Source organism: Alexandromys fortis, unplaced genomic scaffold (assembly GCF_014885135.2).
Source record: "Alexandromys fortis isolate MF-2015 unplaced genomic scaffold, M_Fortis_MF-2015_v1.1 scaffold_97, whole genome shotgun sequence".
Classification (NCBI taxonomy): domain Eukaryota; kingdom Metazoa; phylum Chordata; class Mammalia; order Rodentia; family Cricetidae; genus Alexandromys; species Alexandromys fortis.
In genome coordinates, this window is record NW_026067981.1 from 5,135,696 (window position 1) to 5,160,852 (window position 25,157).

The 25,157-nt window shown below is 48.1% G+C and overlaps 2 protein-coding genes across 4 annotated transcripts in view; one reads left to right on the forward strand and one right to left on the reverse strand.

Moving 5' to 3' along the window:
* Nucleotides 1–25,157, reverse strand: part of LOC126511297 (uncharacterized) — a 71,015-nt gene that overhangs the window by 28,499 nt on the left and 17,359 nt on the right. Inside the window, exons 2-3 of the mRNA XM_050158356.1 lie at nt 7,040–7,139; nt 682–852 (exon numbers count right to left, since the gene is read on the reverse strand). Coding sequence (XP_050014313.1) covers nt 682–852; nt 7,040–7,139 — 271 coding nt within the window. The remainder of the gene's footprint in view (nt 1–681; nt 853–7,039; nt 7,140–25,157) is intronic.
* The window catches only part of Fam78b (family with sequence similarity 78 member B), a 92,848-nt gene that overhangs the window by 5,038 nt on the left and 62,653 nt on the right, over nt 1–25,157 (forward strand). For 2 of the 3 annotated variants that reach the window (XR_007594635.1, XM_050158333.1), the window contains exon 1: nt 648–921. The exons of the other annotated variant lie outside the window; for it this stretch is intronic. Coding sequence is in view for 1 of the 2 variants with exons in the window: in XM_050158333.1 (XP_050014290.1) it covers nt 659–921 (263 nt within the window). In the remaining variant the exon portion in view is untranslated. Of the gene's footprint in view, nt 1–647; nt 922–25,157 lie in introns of those variants that run through there. 3 annotated transcript variants of the gene reach the window in all.

Here is a 25,157-nt window from a genome sequence, read left to right on the forward strand (position 1 = left end):
GAAGCCGGGTGCAGGAGTGTGGGCGCTGTCCGACTCCCGGGAGGGGCGGAGGGAGCGCGGTCTCGGCCGCCGCCGCCTGCCTCCGCCTGCCGCTCGGGCCGCCCGCTCGCCCGCCGCTGGGTGCGCTGCACGCGGGGGGCAGCCGCGGTGCAGAGGTTCATGCAGCGGCGGCGGCGGCGGCGGCTGCTGCTGCTGCCGCCGCGGAAACAGACAGACCGGGCGCTGCCGCCGCCACCCTCTCGCAGCTCCATGCCGCCGCCGCCACCGCCGCCTCCTCTCCGGCGAAGGGCGGGGGGCTCCGGCCCGGGGTGGGCAGCACTCCTCGCAGCGCCGCTCCCCTCCCTGCCCTCCGCCGGGGCGCGGGAGCCGGCGAGAGCGCCCGCCGCCTCCTAGGAGCGCAAGCTCCGCGCGCCCTTGCTAGAGCGAGGAGGCGGGCGTGGGCGGGCGTCGGGGCAGCCGCGACCCAGCGCGCGGAAAGGGGAGGGGGCTTCCCCGGAGGATGCCCCGCGGCGGCGGCGGCTCCTCGCTCTTAGGCGCTAGCTGAGCTGGACCGGGAGCGAGCGGCGCGTCGCCATGCCGGCGTGACGGGCGCCCGCGGCTGCCCGCGCCGGGCCCCCGCGCTGCCCCACGCCGCGCCGCGCCGGCGCCGGGCGGCAGGATGGGCTGTATCCAAAGCATCACCTGCAAGGCGCGGATCCGGCGCGAGAACATCGTGGTGTATGATGTGTGCGCCACCATCGACCAGTGCCCCACGCGCATCGAGGAGACCTCGCCCATCGTCCTGCGATACAAGACCCCTTACTTCAAAGCCTCGGCCCGCGTGGTCATGCCCCCCATCCCCCGCCACGAGACCTGGGTGGTGGGCTGGATCCAGGCGTGCAACCAGATGGAGTTCTTCAACACCTACAGCGACCTCGGCATGTAAGCGACCGGCCACGCCACGCGGCGCGGGGAGCGGGGTCCTGGCCCCTCTCTCAGCTCTCCATTCCGGCCCCCTCCCCAGCCCCTCTTATCGTTGTCCCCATCTCTCTCTGAACCTTCCTCTCGCCTCCCCACCCACCTCCCTCCTTCCTGCGCTTTTGTTTCAGTGACAGGGCGGGTGACGGGAGGCTCCTAGCAAAGGCATTTTCTCGTTCTTTGCTTCTGACTTCCTCAGAAAGGCGAGGAGGATAGTGAGGGGCAGGAAGAACGCAACTGGGAGGGTTCGAGAGGCAAAGATGGGGTGGTTGGCGAGTGTCGTGGGAGTTTGGGGGACACAGTTTGTGCTTGTGGGTCTCCCCTGGAAGAGTTTGGGGAGAGGAGTGGAGTGCCTGGGGCGCATGGTCTGTGTCGTGCGTCCTTTGGAGAAAATCTAGCGGGCTTGAAAGAGAAGGTACAGGGTGTCCGAGTGGGAGTTAGAGATTCTGCCATCGCCCCCCAGGCCAGGGAGCATGGCTGTATCTTGGTCTGGAACCTCCAGCCCGGCAGAGAGCCTCTCTGGCGATGCGCCCCAAGGACCAATTCTGGGGCGGTGGGAAGCTGGAAGGCTCCCGGGCCAGGCGGAACTGGTGGCCTTGTGCTAGCAGCCGGTTGGTGTGGCACGAGATGTTTCTTAGGCTCAAGGAAAGATTGAGTCCCTTCAACTGTCTGGGGTCTTTACTTTTCAAAACTTTCCTAATTGCAGCGCTGGTAGGGATTCCCAGGCGCCCACCGCCGAATCCAGTCAGCTGGCTGGGAGCTCTCCAACTTCCTTCAGCAGCGCTGGTTGGTGCGCGCTGAGGGTTTGTCAGCTGCGGGTGCACCTAGATCGCCTGGGCTCTGCCGCCACCAGGGGCAGACATCCTGCCCTGGAACCGCAGGCTTTGGGAGGTCGCGTTCTGGACTTTTTTACTTACTAAATTTTCGTCTGCCCTCCAGTCCCTTTTCAGAACGAGACTCCGTGCACTTGGCGACCATAGGTGGCTAGGAGATTTGGGGCCTGCATTCTGCCTCCTATTACAGCGTCAGTCTAGAACACCCTAATTATCAGATTGTAGCCTTTAGGGAAACCCCTTTTCTGGAAATCCAACCTCATTTCACTTTTTAAATCTAAAATTATGGTGCTTTCAAGATTTACCTATTTAAAATGGATATGGGATGGGGGAGTTCGCGTTTTAAAAGGTCAAATCATCTTTTTAGCAGCCGTCTTGGGGCTTTTTCTTGCACTCTCAGAGCATGTAAGTTAACACTAGTCATAGGTGCTAAAAGGAATTTTGACAGATCGTTTTGTTTCCTTTTCCTCCCAGAGTTTGCACTTTGCTCTTTAAGCATAAAAGCTCAGTGGAGAATACTGGTTGGTGGTGAAGAAATGTGAACCCTGTTTTGCAGTATGCCTAAGCACACTGTGTTCTTGACTCTCCGGAAGTGAGAGAAATGGGGGACATATTATTTTGGGTGAATCATTCCATCCAAAAAGACACAACCTGAAAAGAGTGGGTTTTTTTTTCTTTACACGTGTGTGTTAGAACTGTTTGTTTTGCTTCGGCCCGTTTGAAACTCACTCTTTTCACCCAAGTAAGAGAAAACCTGGCTAGGGAAGAGGGAATCTATCTGATGGCCCTGGCCTCACCCTGATTGTGGGGGGTGGGGCAGTAATCTTTCTGGAACCAGTCACAAAGCGTGAATCCCTTAGTAAAGGGAGCATGGAGGAACTGAGCAGGAACAGCCCCACATTTCCCATGACTACGCAGGAGCGACCTCTGTGGCCTCAAGTCCCTTGTAAATCAGTAAATACAAAGCATATATATAATATACATATATGCTAATTCCTTCTATAAAATATATCCTGCCAAAGAAGTCAAGTTGAGCTGTAAACATATGATAGCAGAACTTCCTTCTGTCTAGGGGAGGGTGTGTCTACCTTGGAATCAGTTTGCACAGGCATGAATTCCTTACAATATAGTACCTTGACATACCCTACTGAATTCTTACATTTGGGTTTGGAACAATTTTGCTCGTTTCATTTAACTTCTACTTTCGATATTTTTAAGATTTCTGGCTTCTGTGTTGTTTTTACAGGGAAGCAAGAACAGTCCCCAAGAAGTCATAAATTGTATTATTATAGATTTGTATCCAGAGTCAACCGATCTCTTTGTGGTTGTAATAATTGCTATGTGTTTAGGGCCACTTTGGAGCCTAGATGTTACTGAACCAGTTTCTACAGAATATTTAGGCACCGAAAACTTTGCCAATGTAAACTTTTTAATGGGAGCTCGTGTGGCACAGAAGTCACTGTCGCCTGCTGGTTGGTTGCCCTGACTGCTTTCCACCAGTGCTATGAGCGGCAGACACTGCAGGCTGGATTTTCACTCCAGTCCAGCGTTCTGTCACAGAAGCACGGCCCAGCGAAGTTTGTGTTAGAAGGGTGCCCTTTTGAGATTTTGGAAAGAATTGTCCAGTACGAAACCCACAGCTAAAACAGCAAGAAATGGCTGGTTCCAGGATTGAAAGAGAACATGGCTTTGTGCTGTAAATGTTGAACTTCCTCCAGGGAGGGAGAGCATAGAATTAGGTTTTATTATGGCATTTTTCAAACAAAATTTTTGCCGCTGTTTCTCTTTGCCCCCACCCCTAATCCTCTTCCCTTCCTGTGCCTTTTGACCCCTGTAGCCTCCTTTCTACCTTCCTGTTACATCTGACCTTTTGACCTTTCCCCCTTTTTCTCAATAATTCTTGTTCCCCTCTTGTGGCCTCCTACCTAAGTTTCATAGTCTATAAGAGAGAACATGAGAATTTGGGGAGGGGTTGTAGTTGTTTTGGAGGCTTGTTTTGTTTTGTTTTTGTCTTTCTGAGTCCAGGACACCTTACTTTAAAATGATACTTTGTGAATCCATCCATTTTCTTGCAGATTCCATAATTTTATTTCTCTTAATGGTTAAGTAAAAATTCCACTGGGTGTATGCACCACGTTCTCATTCTCCATCCTTCTGCTGATGGACTTCTGAGCTAGTTCCATTTCCTTCTTCTTGTGAATAATGCAGCAACAGACATGGATATGCAGATATCTCTGTAGCTGTATATAGAATCCGCTGGGTATATGCCTAGGAGTGATGTGGTGGTTCTATGGTATGGTATGGTATGGTATGGTTGGTATGTTGTGGTATTGTTGGTGTGGTATGGTATGGTGTGGTGTGGTATGGTTGGTGTGGTGCAGTATGGTGTGGTATTGTATGGTATGGTAGTTCATATAGTAGTTCTATTTTAATTCTTTTTAGACAGTGCCGTACTGACTTCCATCATGGATATACTAGGTTTACACTCCCACCAATACTGAATATGGGGTCCTCCTTCTCCACATCCTTGCCAGCATTTATTGTCATTGTTTTCCCTTGATCATAGCCATTCTAACCGGAGTGGGATGGAATCCCAAAGTGGATTTAATTTCCATTTTCAAGGGAAGTCAAGGGAAGACTTCTAAAGGAACATTTGAAGTCATTGATGGCGATGATGATGAGCTTTCTGACTTGAGTCTGGTGAGTCTGGTTGATGCGGTCTTCAGTAGATTGTTCAGTCTTCCTCCTCCATCAAGAAGAGCTGCCAGCTTCCCAGTCAGCCCCCAGTGAATACATACTAACCAGGTGTCCTGACTTACAAGCACCACAGAGCAAACAATGGCTTTTGTAGTGGCCTCCTCGCTCCCTCACACCAGGGAAACCAGTACTGTGCAGGGGGTGAGAAAAATGCCTTGAGAAGAAGAACCAGAAAGGGTTTTCTGAAGGCACAATGTCTCTAGGTGGTCTCTACAATATGGGGAATATCCACCAAAAGAGCAAAACAAGAAGGTCGGGAGCGGGGGGGGGGGGGGGGGGGGGGGGGGGGGGGGGGGGGGGGGGGGGGGGGGGGGGGGGGGGGGGGGGGGAGTGTTTTAGAGGGCAAGGACTAGGCTGTGTGCACAGAGGGCAGTGGCTGGAATCTCACGGGTAGTTGGGGCCTCTTGGGAAGCATCACATAAGGTCTAGAAAAGGGAAAGTTAAAGTCAGCTCTTCATCACCAGGGGTTGGTAGGAGTTTCTCTGTGCCTTCTTCCTACCTCTTGGGTGTGTAGAAACTGTCCAGCAGAGGCAGAAGAACAGCCCCAAGTCCTCAATCCAAGAGATTTCCTGGGTGAGGTTTGAACAGGAAGAGAGCTCTCTTGCCAGGAATGGGTGAGGTGAAGCTGAGATCAGGGGAAAGGCTGTGGGTAGAGAACCTCTTGCCTACATTGTCTTCTAGGATTGTAAAGGGAATCTTCCATGATCAGCTCAGACCAGCCAATCTGGAGAGCTTTAGCTTGGGTGAAATTTAGGAGGTCATAGCTCACCTTCAAGAGAGTCTGCTAGTTCTCCACTCTATGACTGCGGCAGCTGGCGAGCATCTCACCAGCCTCCCCTCTAGACCTGCTCACTCCCATCCACGCTGCTTTCTATCCATTGAGAAACATGATCCTTTTGAGTTTTTAATTTCCATGTTTCTAACTCCAATAGACCTGCTTTGAAAGACACCCACTTTTCCAGGTGGCTGACATCTTTCTGTCATAGTTAATTAATTACTCACAGATTTTAGCATCCACACTCTTTCCAACTGCTCTGGCCTCTGTCTTACCTTAAATCTTACTCTATGTTATTCAAAATACATATTTCTCTTCTCATTCTGTGCTTTCTCCTGGTAATTCCATTTATCCTAGTAACAGCAGATGTTCTCTCTCTGGTATGCAGCCAGGTACATACATGTATCTGTGTGTGGCTCTGCTTGACTGTTGGAAAGGTATCTCAGGCTTAAGATTTCTACACTTAAGTTACTTTCTTTTTATCTCTTTTGATGATGTTGTTGTTGCTTAGTCTTTTGAGAACTATTGTGCCAGGTAGCCCTACGTGGTCTGGTGCTCACAGTGAGGCCCAAGCTGGCCTGGAATCCTATGGCAATCCTGCTTTGACCTCCTGCACACTGAAGTTACAGGGCTGCACCGCGCCCAGCTTGGCTCATAAATGGTTGATCTCCACTGAAGCATTCGCCAAGTTTCTGTGTCCACAATCCTTGCCTGTCTTTATGAAGAATAGCTCCACTCCCTGCATTACAGCAAGATAGAACATCTCTGTGTCATTCCAGAGATTCCTCCACACATCCAGGCTACCATCAGACCTACTGGCCCCACTCTCCACACCTGTGGTGCAGCCATTTCTGTGTATTGGTGGCTGCCATCTTGTGCTTTTTGGCTGAACTTCCCCTCCATCCTTGTTCTTCTCCCCCTCCCTCCAGTCTCTTCCCACATGGCCGGCCAAGATACATTATAAATACAGGTGTTATTACTTTCCTGCTTAAACTTTTTCTTAACTTTTGGCACAGTGGGTATACAAAGTATAAACCACTTCCCACTCGGGATTTCTGTTCTTAAAGCACGTCAGCCATATCCAAGTCTTCAGTGGAACTAACTGGACTCAGCTCAGATCTTCACTGGAGGCTGGCCTCTGTCTGAAATGCTTCTCCTGCCTACCCTGTTCTACCTAGTTCCTGCTCAATATTCAAATCTCAACTGCCCCTCAGAATCCATTATTGCCTTCACAGTTTCAATGAGGTTCTCCTGTTCTGCTCCTCCATAATGCCCTGTTCCTATACTTTACAGCAAGGGCGAGTGTAGCAGTTCAGTTAACTTGTTACATGTATCATGAAAGTGGATAGTATATCTGTTGTGTCCTCCATGAAAACTGCCGGGACCATAGATAATAGTCAGAAAGCATGTGATCTTGCTAAATATATGAGCCATTTTTAGCACTTTAAATCACCGGTGTCCCCTTCAACAGATCAAGTCTCTTCAAAATTAGCTTTACCTGTGAACCCTCAGTCTAATCCACGAAGCTCCTGACACCTGCGGAGATGCTTGACAGTAGCAGCCAGCCTCGATCCCCCATGCTTTGGTGTCCATTGTGTTCTGTTAGACTTCACTGGAAGGTCTGCTTCTCAGTATGTGCCTTGTATCTTTCACCTCCCCCACCTCCCTTCTGTGTCCTGGTCATCAAATGCTGAAGCCTCACTCTCATGTCACCTACCTGCTACAAAGTGGCACTTGGTGCCCACCCACAGAAGCTTGGCGTGGAATCCCTGGGCCCATTGCTCCACCTGAACCCCTGATTCTGCACATCCCAGGATCTGTGGGACAGGTGACATAAAGGTCATGCCTGGTTGAGTCGTGTCCCCCTTAGCCAGTGCTTGCTTTTTTGTCACAGGGTGGCTGAGAGGGTGGCCCTCACTGTTAGGCATGACTTCTTTGAGCATTTTGCTCTGCAAAACCAGAACAGCCATTTGTCAGAGGAATCTACTGAATCTCCTCCAGGCTGCTGGACCATTACCCATGATCCCTTCCCGTGACAGTCTCGTCGGGGACCCTAGTCAAGAGCATCAGGTAGAAAGCAAGCTCCAGTTCCCTGATGCGTGTCCTGCGTGCCCTTGAAGGGGAGATGGCCTAGCCCTTTTCCTCTAATCTCCTCCATCTCTGCAGAAGAGGAGCAGCAGAGGATTAACTGGTTTTATCAGCAAAGCATTAAGCTCACTGGAGATAAAGCCAACTCCCAAAGGGATAGAGAGTACACACGTGATTAGGGGAAAGGTAGAAGAAAGGAAACAAGACGTGCTTTGTGCCTGGGTGCCAGACTGTGGCTGCCTGGCCATGGTGGGAAGGCAGGAACAGGGGGAGGGTCATTTGAGGGCACTGGACCGCAGGACACAAGTGACCTTCCACTGGGCAGCAGGAGTACATGATGTCTTTTGGGGCAGGTCTGAGGAGGCATCAGGTTCCATCTTCCCAGGCTCCTTCTCTTGTCTACATTGTTGCATTAGGGAAAGTTGCCAGGGATGAGAGAGGCCACCCTTTCTGTTCGCTTAACACTAAGCAGGAAGTGGCTACAGTTTAGCAGCTGATTATTATGGATCCCTTTAAGAAGAAAAAGCAACAGGAAATAAGCAGAAGAGCATCCGGGTGAGTATTAGAGAGGGGAAGAGTGCACAGAGAGCCTGAACTCCAACAGCAGAGATACCCACGTTGTGAGAGAAGCACCCACAGAGGTATCGTGGGGTACATTGCCTCTCATTCTTTCAGGCTCAAATCAAGATGGTGTTTAAGAACAGATCCCATAGTTGTGATGGATTTTAGTACAAAGCAGGTGATGATGTGTGGGGAGAATGGTCCACACGGAAGAGTGCCTAGGTAATCTGGTGGATTTGCTTGAGAAGGGAAGGACCACAAACTAACACATGTTCTACATGTTAGAGGCCTGTGTATGTGCCACAATACTGAGCGTCTTTCATATGTAGTCTCACATAAGCCTTATCCTGAAAAGGAGGGTCTCCTAGTACAAGGTACAGGGAGAATCAGCAACCTGCCTGAGACCCGGCCAGGAAGCAAGCCTGTTGTTCCGTGGCCCTTCCTTTTCTAATGGACCACTTTGCCTTCCACGAAGGAGGTTCTCCAGACTTGCTCTGCTAAATAAAAATAATGAACTTAGTCTTGCTGTTTTTTTTTTTACTGATTTGTGCATTTCCTCAATAATTTGGAATTGAGTTCAAAGAGCGTGGTTGCAAATATCTTTGAGTCTCCATCTCATGCCCCCCCCCCCTCCCAGAGAGAAAGTTGTGGTAACAGTAAGAATCGCATCTTCATAGGAGGGTAGGAGCTCCATCCATGCCAGAGTTCATCTTCTGGGAACAGAGGTACCATCTCCGGCTCCCAGACTCCCCACAGTGGCCAGGCTGCAGAGTTTAGCTCTGGGCTTACAGCTCCCCTGTGGTCCTATGGATGACTGGGGGGAGAAGCTGGGAGAGAATGTTTTCTGGTGACTCTACCCTTAGGTATTCAGACATGTTTCTGGGTCCTACAATTCTTGGGCTATCCCTTTCATTAAGGCCCATCAGACCAGTGCTAGTGGGTGGACCCTGCTTCCAATTAAGCTCCAGGAGGCACACCAATTGGAACTAGTCACCATGCCAGCTTAAGATCTAGCTGCTGGTTCTCCAGCACAGAACCCGAGTCAGAAAACCTGGGTTCCAGCGCCAGCTCTGAGACCTTTGGCAGGATCCTCCAAATTCAGTGTCTAGTCTGCTTGTACATAAATGAGCAATCATGTCTAGAGTTAGGAATCAACTGAGATGAAAACTGTGGAAAGGGATTCCAAACTGTGTGTGGTGTGCTGTGTACACGTTAGTTTGATTATAGCTTATCCGTTCATGTTATACTAGTCGGTGACTCCAGATAAGCCTTAAGGAACTGTGGCCCTGGGCCCTTGGCAGAGAGAAAAACTTAGAGCTTTGAGGGGACCCCTGACATGGGTGTCTGCCTAGAAGTCTTCTCCAGACCTAGAGGAAGGGGGAAAGGCTCATTTTGTACTTCAAAGGCCATGTTTTCCACTCATGTTGAGAGGCAAGTGAGGAAGACACCCCCATTCCACCAAAAAGTCACTTCCCAGTTGCTCTCTAGACAGCATTCAGGACCCTGCTTTGAATTCCTGAACCTGAACCCCAAAGCTTAGCCACATCCTCAAGAGGGCCTTCGGCCCTACCCAGAAGCCTCCCTGGGTCATAGCTTCACTTACTTGTATTTAAGAAGCTACAGTGTACCCCATGCAAGTAATTAGGGACAGAGCCCCGCTTTCTGTTGCCTAAAAAGTCATGAGTTTTTCATTCTAGAGAAGAGAGAAGACAGCATTTAAAATCATTTATGTCTTCAACTATTTTTGTTTGTCATTCTTTCCAAGCCCTTTGCACAATTTCATCTGTCTATAAGGGGGTGTCCCATAATTGACCTTACAATAATCATGAAACAGATTTTGGGACAACAGTTATTCCCTATTTTAGACAAGCAAGTAGAGGCTCAGAGAGCTGCCGTAATGTGTCCAAGGTCATCTTGACAAATACTGGTGGAACCGGGCCGGGTGTGTGATCCTCCACACTCTTCCCCAGTGTCCTCCCACAAGTACACAGGAGTTGGGCTTGGGAGAAACTGTCCTCAGCACTATGTGTATGTGTGTTGCTTGTTCTCAGCTTGTTTAGAGACGTCATTTATAGTCTACGAAAACCAGAGAGCAGAAAACAGGAACATCTAAATGTGTTCAACAAATGCAACGAGGAATTTCAGGCTGTCAGAGAAACACAGAGTAAATAAGGCTGTCTGATGGTCTGATGGGCCATGAGTGGGGTGGCTGTGTCAGTCCTGCCTCTGCAGCCTCCACTGGCTTAAACCCCTGGGGCCCGACCTTTCCCAGCGGGCTTGTGAGCCTGTGTCAGGCTCCAGCACTCAAAGGCCGTCAGAGGTCTGGCTAATGGGAAACAGTAAATCGACATCCTCAGTCAGCAGCCACGGCAGCATCCTGAAGGAGCGGACAAGCCAGGGCTGCCAGGGAATGAGTGGTGCAGGGAACAGGCTCCGGCAAAGCTGAGAGCTACCAGAGACTGGAAAATTAGATCTTACCTTGCCCTCTGCCATGGGGGTAAGGAGTGAGGGGGTGTCAGGAACTGGACTGTGAGAGGAAGGAGAAGCTTCATGGGGATCAGAGATGCTGGTTCTATGAGGAAACAGGATCAGACCTGCTCTCTCTCTCTCTCTCTCTCTCTCTCTCTCTCTCTCTCTCTCTCTCTGTTTTGTTTACCATGAGAGTCATACTATGAGCCTCCATTCCAAAATGGAAAATCGATTCAAGAACTGATTGTTTTAAATGACTCAACTCTCCCAAATTTTCATGAACCATCTTCACATTGTTTAGAGAAGATAAGAGATTGGTGCCACCAAACTAAACCGAAAGCTCCTGCTGAAGAGAAGGAACTTTGGCCTTTGGAACCAGGGAGCCAGCCTTTTCTATGGACACCTGTACACTTTGAGTGATTGACAAGTATCTCCCTTGCATGTATCCCTGTGCAACCATAACCAACTTACCCAACTTAGTGATTACAGAGCCATTTGCTGAAGGCTTGCCTGGTGCCAAGTGTTTTATGCACATGGCCTCTGAAAACCATTGTTTTCCTCGGAATAAAATAATGAAATAGGAATGAAGAGGTTCAGGTGTCAGTCATGTCTAACATTGGGCAACTAGTGAAAGAGGCATAATTAGGAACAGATAAAACTAATTCTAATGACTATGATGAGCTGTTCAGAAGAGTTGAATAAATGGATGGATGGAGGGAGGGAGGGAGGGAGGGAGGGAGGGAGGGAGGGATGGATGGGTGGGTGGATAGGTGGGTGAATGGGTGGATGGATGAATGAACATTGGATGTCCTGGAAAATGTCTGATTGCTTGCTAAGGAAACCTGAGAAACAACATGTTTAAACAAATTGGTTATGCCTAGTGTTCTTGCATCCGGCTGCCTAGTTCATTCATCTGGTCAGGATCTGGTGCTGATGAGATCAAGGTCTTAGGAAGAGACCCAAGCATGTGAGCACCTGAGTCAGTACTCCTTGCTCTTCCATCTCCCTCCCCAACCAGCTCTGGTTCATAGCCAGGTTTAAACTGACAACCAGGGAAATAGCTAGAAAATATGCAAGTGGTGGTTCAGCAGAATCCTCTTTGCCTGGCCAGATGGTAGACAGCATAGTAAATTATGTACCCCAGAAGCACACCTTACAGACATGCACGCTGAAGCCCAGAGAAGAGCAGGGTCAGAGTGTGAGTGAGAACCAGGATCCAAACCCAGGTCTGTCTGATGCCATTGCTGATGTTTCCCATCCCTGGGCCTCCCCACTGCTCTTTTAGTTTGTAAGTCAGCAAACGGGTTTTTACCTTCTGATTTTACACACACACACACACACACACACACACACACCTTTGTTTGAGGAGAGTCCAGGTCAGCTGGCAGAAGCATCACCTATATCAGAGAGGAAGCAGGCAGAGCATAGGAGGAGTCAAGTCCCTTGGCAGCACAGACGGAAACTCAGATCAGCCCAAGGGATGTCTGCACAATTGCCAGGAGCAGAGACCAGCCTCGTGCCAGTGTCTGTACACAGTGATTAGCAAGCTAGAAAGGAGAGGGTCTCCCCAGAGACACCCATCACAGATGGCAGGAAATAGGAGGTCTTGGCAGCCAAGAGAGGCTGGACGTATGGAGAGACTGGGACTCAGCTGGGATGCCCAGCAACTCAGAACCCCTGTTCTCCAGCCGTCCCATAGCTGCCCCCACCCAGCCCAGGTGCTGATGGCGATCATGGTCCTTCCTCCTGGCTCCCTGCCCACAGACAGGCATGGTATCCTCATGTCCCCTGGCAGCTCCAAAAGAAACAAGATCCAAGTAGTGTCAAAGATGACAGATTGTGAGGGGGCCAAGGGCCCTCCCCTGACAGCAGGGCTCAGCTGGGAGGCTCTGGAAAGCAGAACAGACGGGGGGGGGGGGGGGGGGGGGAGGGGGGTAGGGGGGGGGGGGGGGGGGGGGGGGGTAGTCCGACAGGGATATCCTAGCAGCCTGGGAACTCTGTCGCTGTTGTGGACTTTAGTTGGGCTTCATTTATTTTTTAACATTTTCTTTTTGTTAAGGGGTTTTAGTATAGGGACCTAATAATGCTGTGTCCGCTTACTCTAATGGAGGTGGGCTGGGAAGAACAGGGAAGTATGGGTCCAGGCCACTCTCTTGTGCTTTGATCTTTTGGGGACCTAAGATGAGTATAGAGGAATCCCTTCAGAGGGGAAAGTATAGACCTCCCAGCAGCATCTCACAACTCCCGAACTGTCATCTGTGCCTTTTCAGGCCACATCTCATGAGGATACTAGAAATCCAGGGCGACGTCAGGTGATCAGCCTCCCGTACTTGACCCTCTTCCACGCCACTCTCAACATCTGCACCAAGTCCTGGTTCCTGCCTTCCCTGGAGGAGGAGGCAGCCTCAGAGCTCATGGGCAACTTAGACCCCCACTCACACCACCTATGTGACATGGTTCTTACAGGTTCCGTTACTCCAAGAGCCCCTGAAGTCTGGTTAGCCTGTGATTTGCTGCTGTTTGCTGCTAGGCTCCTGAACGTTTTTATCAAGATCTGCTCAATCTGGTGTGTGTGTGTGTGTGTGTGTGTGTGTGTGTGTGTCACAATTTCTCGCTGTCTAGCTCCCACCCGCCACTTTCTTCGGACCTGTCACCTTTTCAGACTCTTAGGCCTATTGGGTCTCCTGAATCCTCTGACTTTTCGTTGGCTCCCTCCCTTGGATTCACCCACCTGAGGTTGAGAGACAAATGCAGAGGGGGCCACAACCCAAGCAGCAACACCACACACCCTGAAAGCAGGATTTCCTGCCCTGCTGGAAGCCCATGAACTACAGAGTCCGCACATTCCCTGGTAGCATTGGAAGGCAGCTGCTTTCCAGAAGAAAACTCACTCCTGAATGATCTTTAAAGAAATTTACCTGTGAAACTCTAGTTCTGAATCCCCCAGATTGGACCATAGTGTTGAGGACTCGGAGTAGGAAGTGTTTGGAATCCAAGGAGAAAGCAAAGAGGAAGAGAGGGATTTAAGTCAAGCTTTGCCTTTTTTCCATAAGCACAAACACTGGACAATATTCTAGTATAAATATTGCTGGTTAAACTGGTAGAATGGCCAGACAGAAAGACATGGGTGAAACACCCACTTTATGTCCGTAGGGATAGGTCAAGAGCTAGATATATCTGGAGTTCAAGAGCAAAGACCAGTTTACAAGGTAGCACTTAAATTCTAGGGCTTTTAAGACTTGAGTGCTTCCTGTCTTGAGTGTCTGAAGCTGACTCACATGACCCAGCACAAAGCTGGTGAAGCTCCTTGGCCTCTAAGTTCCAAACAGTCTTGCCTCTGGGTTACAGCATCAACCTTCCACATGGTTCGGAGTTGTTTCTGTAGATGTTTTAAAAGAAGCTGTGTAGAAGATTCAACTTGTTGAAAATGTTGCAGAGGGATTCTGTGTTTTAGATGATTCCATCTTGAAAATGTTGTGCAGATGTTCTATGTTCTAGATGATTCTATCTTGAAAGTGTTACGGTGGTATTTTGTGTTCTAGATGAGTCTATCTTGAAAATGTTGCACTACACAGGTGTTCTATGTTCTAGATGATTGTATCTTGAAATTCTTGTAGTGGTATTCTGTGTTCTAAATGATTGTATCTTGAAAATGTTGCACTGCACAGATGGTCTATGTTCTAGATGATTCTATGTTGAAAATGTTGCAGTGGTGTTCTGTGTTCTAGATGTTTCTGTCTAGAAAACATTGCTCTGCACAGATGTTCTATGTTCTAGATGATTCTATTTTCTTGGACTGCCAGTTATGAAGATCTGGTGAAGTGTCTCCCTATTCTAGAGTATCCATGACTCCTCTTTCTGTTTTTACTTTTGTTTTTTTTTTTAGGATGAGTCTTATGATTTGAGCTTTCAGTTTTTGCTTCACTTTTGACTCCAAGGAATTTATTTTGCAAACTTAACCATGCATTAAGAAGAAATTTGTAATGGGAAGATTTTCCAAGATATTTAGCTTATTATGGTTTGCTTACTAGATTCATCATTACTCAGTTATGGGCAGAAGTTAGCTTTTAGTGATTACTCTTTCTGGATTGAGTGAACATTTTTCAAATAAATTTGTGTTTGGCAGCACTCTTAAAAGAAGTACTGTGTCTCAGCATTCTGTATTCAGAATTGAAATGAGAGTCAAGGTACCAGGAGACTTCTGACTGAGGCCAAGGTCAAAGGAGCCCAGCAAATTACCCCACCATGCACTTGACACAACCCACAGAGGCATACTGATGCCTCAGCAGATCTACTTTTGCTGAAGTATTACAAAGGACTCTGGTGAATGACAATGATCTTTGTCACCCAACTGTACACATACTGTAAAGGCCTAGACTACTATGACAAGCCAGAAGATATTTCTAGAAAGGAACCTGCATTCCTAAGATGCCTCGAGGCCCTACTGAAGCCCAGCAACCCTCAGTGTCTCCCTGGAATGTCAGAGACACCAGCAGCTGGCTTCAAATTTTACTGCACCTGCTCTCTGGCCTTGCATCAAGGGCTCATTTTTGCACTGGCATTTGGCTTCAGGCAGGCAGGAGCTTGTCTGCTTCCTTCTTTTCCAGATGGCTCTGAGAAAGACCAGCAGAGGAGGTGGGGGTGGGGGGGATAGAAACTAGGACCAGGAGGCAAATTCCCTGCCATTTGGAAGACTCAACCAGGGACCCCTGAGGAGGCACACATGCCTAAAGTCAGCTTGGCACTTGATGATCTGTCTCTATGTGGGGCAGGGGAGCAGAGCACAGGAATCCTGTGCTGGGTTATTCTGGGATGCATGCGGAGATCTCAGGTTTGGAGCCGTATAAACCTACACTCTCATAAACAAATGAGCAAACAGGCAAAGAAACAAGCTAAAAGGCCAGGCTGTAACCAGGACTCGTAGAGTTGCTTGCATGTGTTGGTTCTATGGAGCCCCTACACGCTATTAGAGGTTGGATATGGAATTACCTTTTTTCATAGAACCGGTGGGGTTTATGCAGTGAGGAAGTACTCACACTCCCCATTGGATTCCACACTGAGTGTTCCCTTAAATAGCTATTGGGGGGGTCCTTCAGAAGCTAAAGGACCAGAGATCTTAGTGCAATTCCTTTATATCAAAGGTAAGGAAACAGATTAAAAAGAAGGTGAACTTCCCAAGGTCACTCAAAAAAAAAAAAACTAAGAAATCTTCAAATAATGGAGCTTCTTGTAAAAGTCTGTGTTTTGAAATATTTAATTAATTTGATTTCATTTTCATTAGTATTAACATTTCTCCTAGAAACCTGCTCTATCATGGGATGACAAGTCTGTAGGAATGACCCAGCCTAATAAACAATTAATTGTATGGGGAGAAAGGATCTTAGACCCCATTTTCATTTTTGTCTGTGCCTCTTGGTTCAAAGACACAGAATGGGTTGTCTCCTCTCATTTAGTCTCCATTAAAAGAATCTGAACTGTCAAGTATCTGTCACCAATACTTAGTAACAAGCAAAATTCAGAACAAGGAAGAGGAGGGAAAGAAGAAGAGAAAGAGATGTTAACTGTTTACACAAATTTTAACTCATTTAAAGCTCATTCAAATTCATATTACCTCCATTCCATATGCAAAGAAATGGGGGCTTTTGAGAGATTGTGTAATTTTTCCAAGCTTGCACTGAAAGAATTCGAAATGAACACCGGATCACCAAGCATATGGTTGTTTATCTTTGAGGGGGAAAAAAGTAAATATCAAATTGCAAGTAAGATTTGAAAACACTGTAAACAGCCAATAGTTGGAACATTTCAAACAAAACCATTACAAACACTCTTCCCAAATTGAAACTGTACAAAATGTATTCAAGATTCATCTACAAGCCAAAAGCTCCAAAATCACTAAGGCATTGAGTTCCCAAGTTTCCAGCTCTCTGGGCTTCTCATAGCATCCCATGTATTCCTCAGAGGTTTCCTGGTAGGCAGAACACAGTGCTGAGTAGCCACCGCTGTTAAAGTTAGAGGTCTAAGTTATCAGAAGGTGTGGATCAGTAGAGACGAGCATGAGATCCAGAAGCCAACAGTCAAGAATTCATTACCCCTGATTCTCCTTCATAGGAGACAACATATAGAAAACATGGGCCAAGGAATCTCAGTAAGTAGGTTCGAATCCTGCCTCAACTACTTACTAACCTCTCTGCCTTTGCTTTCCCATCTAGAAGAATAAATAGTAATGGTCCTACTTCAAAAACTTGTTGGCAAGATTAAATGAGTTAACATTTACAGAGTGCTTCAAATAGTACCAGAGACACCATAGATGCAATGTTTTGTTAAACTTTTTAAAGAAAAGGTGGACACCAAGGGGTGTCATTTTCTTCAGTTGTCCATGCTCTAACAAATAATCTTCCACATCCTCCCCTAAAAAAGAATAGACAGACAAGCATTTATTGCACAGTCCAGAAACTGTGTTGGGTAAATTTTCATGCTATGAATCATCTGGATGGTTTGGAATTACCTAGGTATGCACCCAAGTACTTATTATAAGCACATCCACCGTGGGCTTCCCAGTTAGGGAAGACCACCCTGAGCAAGATAACCCAATCGACTCATGAAGACCTTGCACACTATGTATGTATGTATACCTTTACATCCAGCTTCTGCAAGAGGAATCTTTCCAGTTCCTTGCAATATTCTTATGATTTTCACTTGGCCCAGAAGCTCAAGCCTAAGTCATCCACAGCTCTGGAAGGACCTTACCATTTCCCCTGCTCACTAATCCCACCTAGAAGTTACTATCCTGGCATGGCAAACCACAGCATGCCAATAAGAGAGTGTATTTCTGACCATCGACAGCCCTAAGGCTATCTGCCATTATCACTGTGCAGGCACAAACTTTCCTACCCTAATGTCTAGCAGGTTTCCCTATGTCATACTGAGTTCAGCTTCCATCCCTGCTACGCATCTTTCCAGAGCTGGGCTCTTCTTGAACATCTTAGACCTGTTCTCTCGTGAATCTAGCCAGGCAAGACTCAACTAAATAAAAGCTCAGGATTCTGGGAACCCTAATAGCTTTTATGTGTGTTTTGGGTAGTGTGTGGACCATGGCATCAGACCTATAAGAAAGTATAGGCCATAAAAAAGAATAAAGCGGCAAACTGAGCCTGAGTACAGACTAGAGAAAGAGATGAGATCTGAAATGGATAGTGAAGATGACCTGCTGCCTCCTTCTGGCTCAGAGTGAAGCCCAAGCCAAAGTTAGTTGCTGCTACCTTTATCAAGATCAGTGGTTCTCAACCTGTGGGTCATGACCCCTTTGAGGGTTGAACAACCCTTTCACAGGAATTATATACCAAATATCCTGCTTATCAGACATTTACATTACAATTCATAGCAGCAAAATTACAGTTCTGAGGTAGCAAGGAAAATAATTTTATGGTTGAGTGTAGCAAGCTTTTTCTTTGGACTTTGAATCGCCAGCCCCCAAATAACAACAGAGAGAATTCTTACTAATTATGAAAGATTAGCCTTTAGCTTGGACTTGTCCCTAACTAGCTCTTACAACTCAAATTAACCTTCTATTAATCTACATTTTGTCAGGTGGCTTTTACCTTTCCTCAATACAGCACATCCGGTTTGCTCTGAGCCTGCTGGAGAAATCCATGCACCTAGATTCCTCTCCTTCCTCCTCTTCCTCTCTCTCCCCAGAAATCCCATCTATCCTCTCCTGCATACCCACTGGCCAGTCGACTCTTTTATTGAGCCAATCAGAAGGCACCTTAGGCAGACACATCTTTATACAGTATACACAAATATTCCACAACAGTTGGAGGTGACCGCACCATGAGGGACTGCGTTAAAGGGTAACAGCACTAGGAAGATTGAGAACCACTGGCCAAGAACTTGACTGCTATGTCCCCTAGGATTGATGCCTTTTAGGCACTGAGTGTGAGCATTAGCTTATATACACCCTGACCCACTGTGTGTTCTCTAACTTCCTTTCTAAACCATCTTGGGAACTTCATAGGCTTCAGCCTCCCGCCCTCTTAACTTCGTATCTTTGTTTTGGCACAGATACGCGCAGATCTCAGAGCACTGTTGCTGGTAACTGAATCTTCTAACACCAGTAAATAAAAACAATGCACTTTCTTTCCATCCCTGTTTATGCCCAGAGAACCACAACATCCTAAGCGTGCTAAGTAGCCCATCAGTTGATCCTTATTCATTATTTTATCAAATATCTTTTTTTAATTATTTATTTATTTATTAAAGATTTCTGACTCTTCCCCGCCACCGCCTCCCATTTCCCTCCCCCACCCCCAATCAAGTCCCCCTCACTCGTTAGCCCAAAGAGCAATCAAGTTTCCCTGCCCTGTGGGAAGTCCAAGGACCACCCACCTCCATCCAGGTCTAGTAAGGTGAGCATCCAAACTGCCCAGGCTCCCACAAAGCCAGTTCGTGCAGTAGGATCAAAAACCCATTGCCAATATTCTAGCCATAAACAAAGGACATTGAGCCTATAATTAGTGATCCTAGAGAAGCTAAATAAGGAGAACCCAAAGAAAAACATATAGGCATCCTCCTGAATATTAACTTCATCAGTCGATGAAAGGAGACAGAGACCCACATAGGAGCACCGACAGAAATCTCAGGTCCAAATCAGGAGCAGAAGGAGAGAGCACGAGCAAGGAACTCAGGACCGCGAGGGGTGCACCACACACTGAGACAATGGGGATGTTCTATCGGGAACTCACCAAGGCCAGCTGGCCTGGATCTGAAAAAGCCTGGGATTTATCAAATATCTTTAAGATTTATAGTAACCGCTATTCTAAACATGATGGGGGGAGGAGGAACAATGGGAATCTGTAAATTTAACTCAGAGTTAAATAAACGTAGCACTTGGTGTCCTTGAGAACCATAAAGCCATGATGAAGAACAGAAATTAATCCTTGGGGTCAAAAGCCTTTGCAAAAAAAAAAAAAAAAAATGGTGATCATAGTGAACTCTGAGGCCCAAACCCCCTGCATTATCCTCGGTTTGGAAGATAGTGAACCAACCAAGCCTTGCTGATTCTCGTCCTTCACCGAGGTCCTGTGTTCCTAGCATGCGTTGTTCTGCTGCCTTCCCTTTGCTCCTCTCCGTGGCTGTATGAAGAGCGCAGGGGAGGTAACATCTCTATTGCACATGAAGAAACTGAGTCTGAGCCTCTGAGAAGTTTTATGATTTGTCCAAGACCCGGGGGAGCAGACAACAGACTAACAAAGTGTCTCTGCCTCACTGCCCACCACTTGCCTACATTCTCCCACTAGCCTTCAGGTTCTGAATCTGACCAGCTTAAGAAAAAAAGCGTTAGTCACCTTTTCTTTAGAAAGCTTGAATGGGTTCCCCTGAATGCCAAGAATGTGTCTGACCTGAGCTTGTCTCTGAATCTGTAGAAGTTGCAAGACTGGACATTTTGCTGACTTTGGCTAAGGAAATACATCATGGCCTACCTTTGCCTCATAAAGCAGCTAGAAGGGACTTTGGAGAAATATCTGACTCATGGCTTCCTTCCTGCAACCCAGAGGCAAGTGAATGTCTCTGTGCTGTGTTCCCAGTGTCTACTGAGAAACCTCCTTCCCTGTTAAAGGCTAGACAGAGTGTGTGGATGGCCTCGGGCATCCGCTTGCAGAGTGCTGGGATGGAAGATGCCAGGCATACTCAGAAGGCTGGATTGGGCAGTGACGTGGGATAACAAAAGTTCCTCGATGTCAAATCTCCACCCCCAGGTCTGTGTTGTATGGGGCAGCCCTCCAAATTGTGTAGCTGAGTCTGGAGCCGCTTTGACGGAAGTGAGAGGAGTCAGGAGCAGAGGTGGTGACTGCTGCATCTTGGCTTTCTGAATCTGTGTGTGTCAGAAAGCAGTTCAGCTTCAGTGTCCTGGGCTAGCCTTAGCAGTGACCACTACAGCAAACTCTTTCCGTTAGAGAGCATTTCTCCAGCCTTCTTTCTGTTCTCTTTGGTATAGTTTGTGTTTCGGTTACTTTTCTTGTCGGTAACAAAATACCTGATCAGAGCGACTTAAGGAAGGAAGGTGTTGCTGGGCTCCCAGCCTGAGGAACAGTCTATCACGGTAGGGAGATGATGGTGCAGGAGCTTGACACAGCTGCTCATGTTGCATCTACAATTCAGGAAGCAGAGGCTCCTAAACTTTGTTCTGTTCCTGTGAATAAGGCCATGGCCAAAGGCAACTTGGCCAAAAGCAATTTGGTTTGTGCATCCTGAGTCACAGTCCACTGAGGGAGGCCAAGGCAGGAACTCAAAAGTAGGAACCTGAAGATAGGAACTGAAGCAGAAACCATGGAAGGATGCTGCTCACAGGCTTGCTCCTCAAGTGGCTTGCTCAGCCTGCTTTCTTTTGCAACCCAGGAGCACCTGCCTAGGGATGGTGCCATGTGCAGCGAACTGGGCCCTCCTCCATCAATTGTTAATCAAGAAAATGCCCTACAGGTTTGCCTGCAGGCTGATTCATTGGGGACATTTTCTCAGTTGAGGTTTCCTCTTTCCAGATGACTTTAGCCTGTGTCAAGTAGAAAAAAAAAAAAAAAAAACTAAGCAACAAACAGAAAGTACTGAGTGCTGATTGTCGGCTCTCATTCTCCTTTTCTTCAGTCCAATACCCCAAGCCCCTGAATAGCACCTCCCACATTTAGGGTTGGACGCCCCACCTCAGGTACCCAAATCTATAAACTCCCTCACAGAATGCCCAGAGGTTTATTTCCATAGTAATTCTAAATCCCAACCAGCTGACAGTTAAAATTAACCATTGTGGTTTGAGATGCAACAAAGTGGGTATGAGGGCAGGCGTGTGCCCTCAAAATGAAATTAAGTAGTTCTCCCACACTCCACTCTACTCCTGAAGCCTCAGAGAACCCCCAAACTTCTTCATGAACAAGGACAAGAAGAGGGGTTGCCTCTTTATGGGAAGAATGGGTCCACAGAGAAGCCTCCGGTCAGTACCAGGACGAAGGGAGAAAGGTTTCTCCTAGGAAGGAATGGGATGAGCCTCTGTACCTTTGACGTGCCCTACTGCAACTGGAGATGTGTCCCGGAGGAAATCAGTTTACACCTCTTTACTGAAGAAAACCTCTTTACTGAAGAAAATAGCTGGGATTTCAAAGATAAACAGCCACCCACGCCCTGTCTATCAGGCTCGAAGCCTGTTAAGATGAATGGAGACCTCTCTCTCCTCGACTCCCCGCCCACCGCCCTATCACTCTCTGATCCTCCCTGCTCCATCAGGAGGACACCAGCCTCCTCCTCCCCATCCCTGCCTCTCACCTTTGGAAGGAGGCAGACCAGATTTGGGCTAATCCTTTCAGAGATATTTCGTGCTCACGCGCCTCCCTTGCCTAGAAGCAGTTTAAGGGTTCCTGTGACTCTGGATTTAAAAGGCTTTCACTTCCTACAAATTTATTGCCATCTGTTGATTTTCTTTCCGTGACACCCACATCAGGATCATTCATAAGGAGGATTAGACCACTCCTAGACCCCTCCTTCCTTGCTTGCAGCTTGCTCCCATTCAAAAGAACTAAGCCCAGATCTGTAAAATTTCTCTCTCTCTCTCTCTTCTCTCTCTTTCCCTCCCTCTCTCCCTCTCTCTTTCCCTCCCTTCCTCTCTCTCCCCTTCTCTCTCCCTCCCTCTCTCTCTCCTCCATTTCTCTCTCTCCCTCCCTTCCTCTCTCTCTCCCTCCCTCTCCTCTCTCTCCTCTCTCTCTCCCTTTCTGTCCCTTCCTCTCTTTCTCCTTCCTCACCTCTCTCTTTCCCTCCCTCCCTCTCTCTCTCCTCTCTCTCCCTCCCCCTCCCTCTCTCTCCTTCCTTCCCTCCCTCCCTCTCTCTCCTTCCCTCCCTCCTTCCCTCTCTCTCCTTTCTCTCGCTCCCTCCCCCCCCCCCCCCCCCCCCCCCCCTCCCCCCCCCCCCCCCTCCCTCCCCCCCCCCCCCCCCCCCCCCCCCCCCCCTCCCCCCCTCTCTCCCCCTCCCTTCCCTCCCTCCCCCCTCCCCCCTCTCTCTCTCCTCTCTCTCTTCTCTCTCTCTCTCTCTCTCTCTCTCTCTCTCTCTCTCTCTCTCTTCCCGCCTCTCTCAACTGTCAGGCAATCTTGAGTTTGGGGGTATGTGTCATCTCTTCCTTCATCCCCAGAGAAACCTGGTTTCTGTAACTTCTATTTGAGCAGAGGATTTCTGCTGTGCCTTTTGTCAGCTCTTTGGTCTGCCTCATCATGACCTCTTAATGAAACTGCACCCTTTTCCTTTTATCAGAGGGGCAGGGGCAGGCTGTGGCCCATCTGCTTCAACTCCTCAGCACACTGCCCCCTCTCCATCATTCCCAACCCTCCTCTACCACATGCACTAAAGGGTTTGGATAGCCACTGCAGAGGTGCTTTGTGGGTTGTTGGGCACAGGGCCAACACACACACACACACACACATGAACTGCATGCACACACACACACACACACATTCACACATAGATTAAATAATTTGCCTAAAGACTTTTCAACCTTTAAAAGCTGGGGCCTAAATTCAATGATCTGACTCCAAAGTCTACATACTCTTGGAGTTCCTGGGCTCTGTACCCTCAGATACTATTGTGCTATAAACGGAACCACAGCTATTCTAGAAGGTCTCCTGGACTGGGAAAATATGTGCTGCTACCCAGGTTGGATTCTGGAGCCTGATGAGGGCCACAAACATGATCATTTTCTCAGTGAAGCCCTCTGTCCACCCATCTTTCCTGGATTGTCGTGCTCAGTAGATCAATCATAAGGCTAACCCACTTCTTTGAGCCAAGGGCCACATCACCCCAATAGATCTGAGTTGTTCAGAATATTGGAACTTTCCTTAAGTGAAGTCTAGTCCCTACCTATTTATGTTTCCATTCACTGCACAGTGTTCCTTAGTGACCTATGTAGGTATACAGCACACAGGACAACTTACCTCTTCCATGCGACATGACTCAGGTCAGAGCAGAGCTGGTCATCCCAAAGCCAGTCTGACTTTTTAAGCAGATGTGCTAAGGACCAGGAAACTCAGAATCTGTCACTGTTGGCCTGTCCTGCTGGGCCATGCAGAGAAAGATCAGTACAGACCAGCTGCTGCTCACCTGCCTCCTCCCCTCCTCCTCTCCTCCCTTTCTCCCCTCCTCCCCACCATCTCCAGAGCAGTAGTCTTCCTCCAGAGCTGGATGTACCTAGCATGAACAGCTGTGACCATCAGGTGTCCACAGAGGACAATGCAAGTTGTCACAAACTGTGCAGCCAGGTAGCAGCCAGAATAGTCAGAGGTAACTGTCCTGTGTCTGTCAGTCACACTTCACCTCGATCTACACCACCATAATGCCTCCATGCTGCAACTTTTCTGCCATGGAAAGTGGGAATAAAGCTACTACATTTGCAAATTGCAAAAATGCTTCTTGAGTACCTGTTATGAGCCCAGCTCCCAGCACAAAGTAAATATTTAAGAGTAGATTAATAAAGGCTCCCGTAGATGAAGGCTATACAGTCGGCTGAAAGCATGCAGGAAGGGAAGGCTATTCTGTTTTCTTCCAGTGGCTGGCTGACCTGTGTGACTAGAACATGCAGGGTGTCTTGTTCCATAAGCGGAGTACAGTCGTGTGATGTTTATGCCCCCAGGATCACCGCTTGTCCCATTGTTTGTGTTTGTCTCCCTGTGACACAATTGCATGTTGGCTGTGTCTGCTGTGAGAGATCATCAGCTCTGTGTCCCTAGTAGACAGATGACCTCAGTTCTCAGCCTCTCACCTCGAGTAGACCATCCTGGTGGTGTCATGCGGGGACCTCTCTTGTGCGTGTTCACCTCCACACCAGCTGTTTGTGTCCAGGGAGCATGCCTGACTACTGAAAGTGCACACACATTTTTTTTTTTTAGAAATTTAATGTTCCCCTAATTCATTTTTTCTTAGAAGAGGGTTTGTTTTCCAAAGAGCAGATTATAGTCACAGGTAGCCTGTTACTTGCCTGTGAACTATGAGTAAAGTGTTTGCTTCCTTTAAACAATGGTTTCTTAATTTGAAAAAAAAAAAATGGCTGCATGGTGGTAACACCTCCCTCACGGGGTTGTTTTAAAAGCAAACATAACCATAAGAAGCCATTGTGTAAACTCCAAGACCTTTCCCCTCCATAGTACAGACAAGCAGAAGCCCAGTGGTTAGGGTAGATACCGCTCATGCCCCGTGTAGCTCTTTTGCTGTGTTTTACCATTAAACATGCTCGGAGAGCGCCTCGACATTCTTTAATTAGTCATTCTCCCTCCACTGCACTGGAAGATACGATGCATTGCCTTGACAGCATCAGCTAAGGGTACAAAGACCGAGGTCCCCTGCACATCAGGCCCATCATTCTTCCCTGGTGAGGATGGTGGCTCCTCTGTCTGTCTTCTGGCTTAGTTAAGACGACAAGATTCAGATTTATTAGTGGCCCTAACTGCTGTTTTCCTTGAAAGCCCTGAGCTCTTTCAGCAGCCGTCTGGATTCTGAGATTTATAGTCACCGTTTCTAGCCACTAATGATGTCTGCAGTTGGGTTTGCATGTCCACCGTCCCTGTTCAGTCTTCATCCGCCCGAGTGACTGTCATGCGCGAGGTGGCCCTTTCCGAGCGAGTCAGCTTTCTTCGTCCTGCAGAGTGTGTTACTTCACAGCCGTAGGTTAGCAGTGGATCAGGCTATGGGGAAGGAAC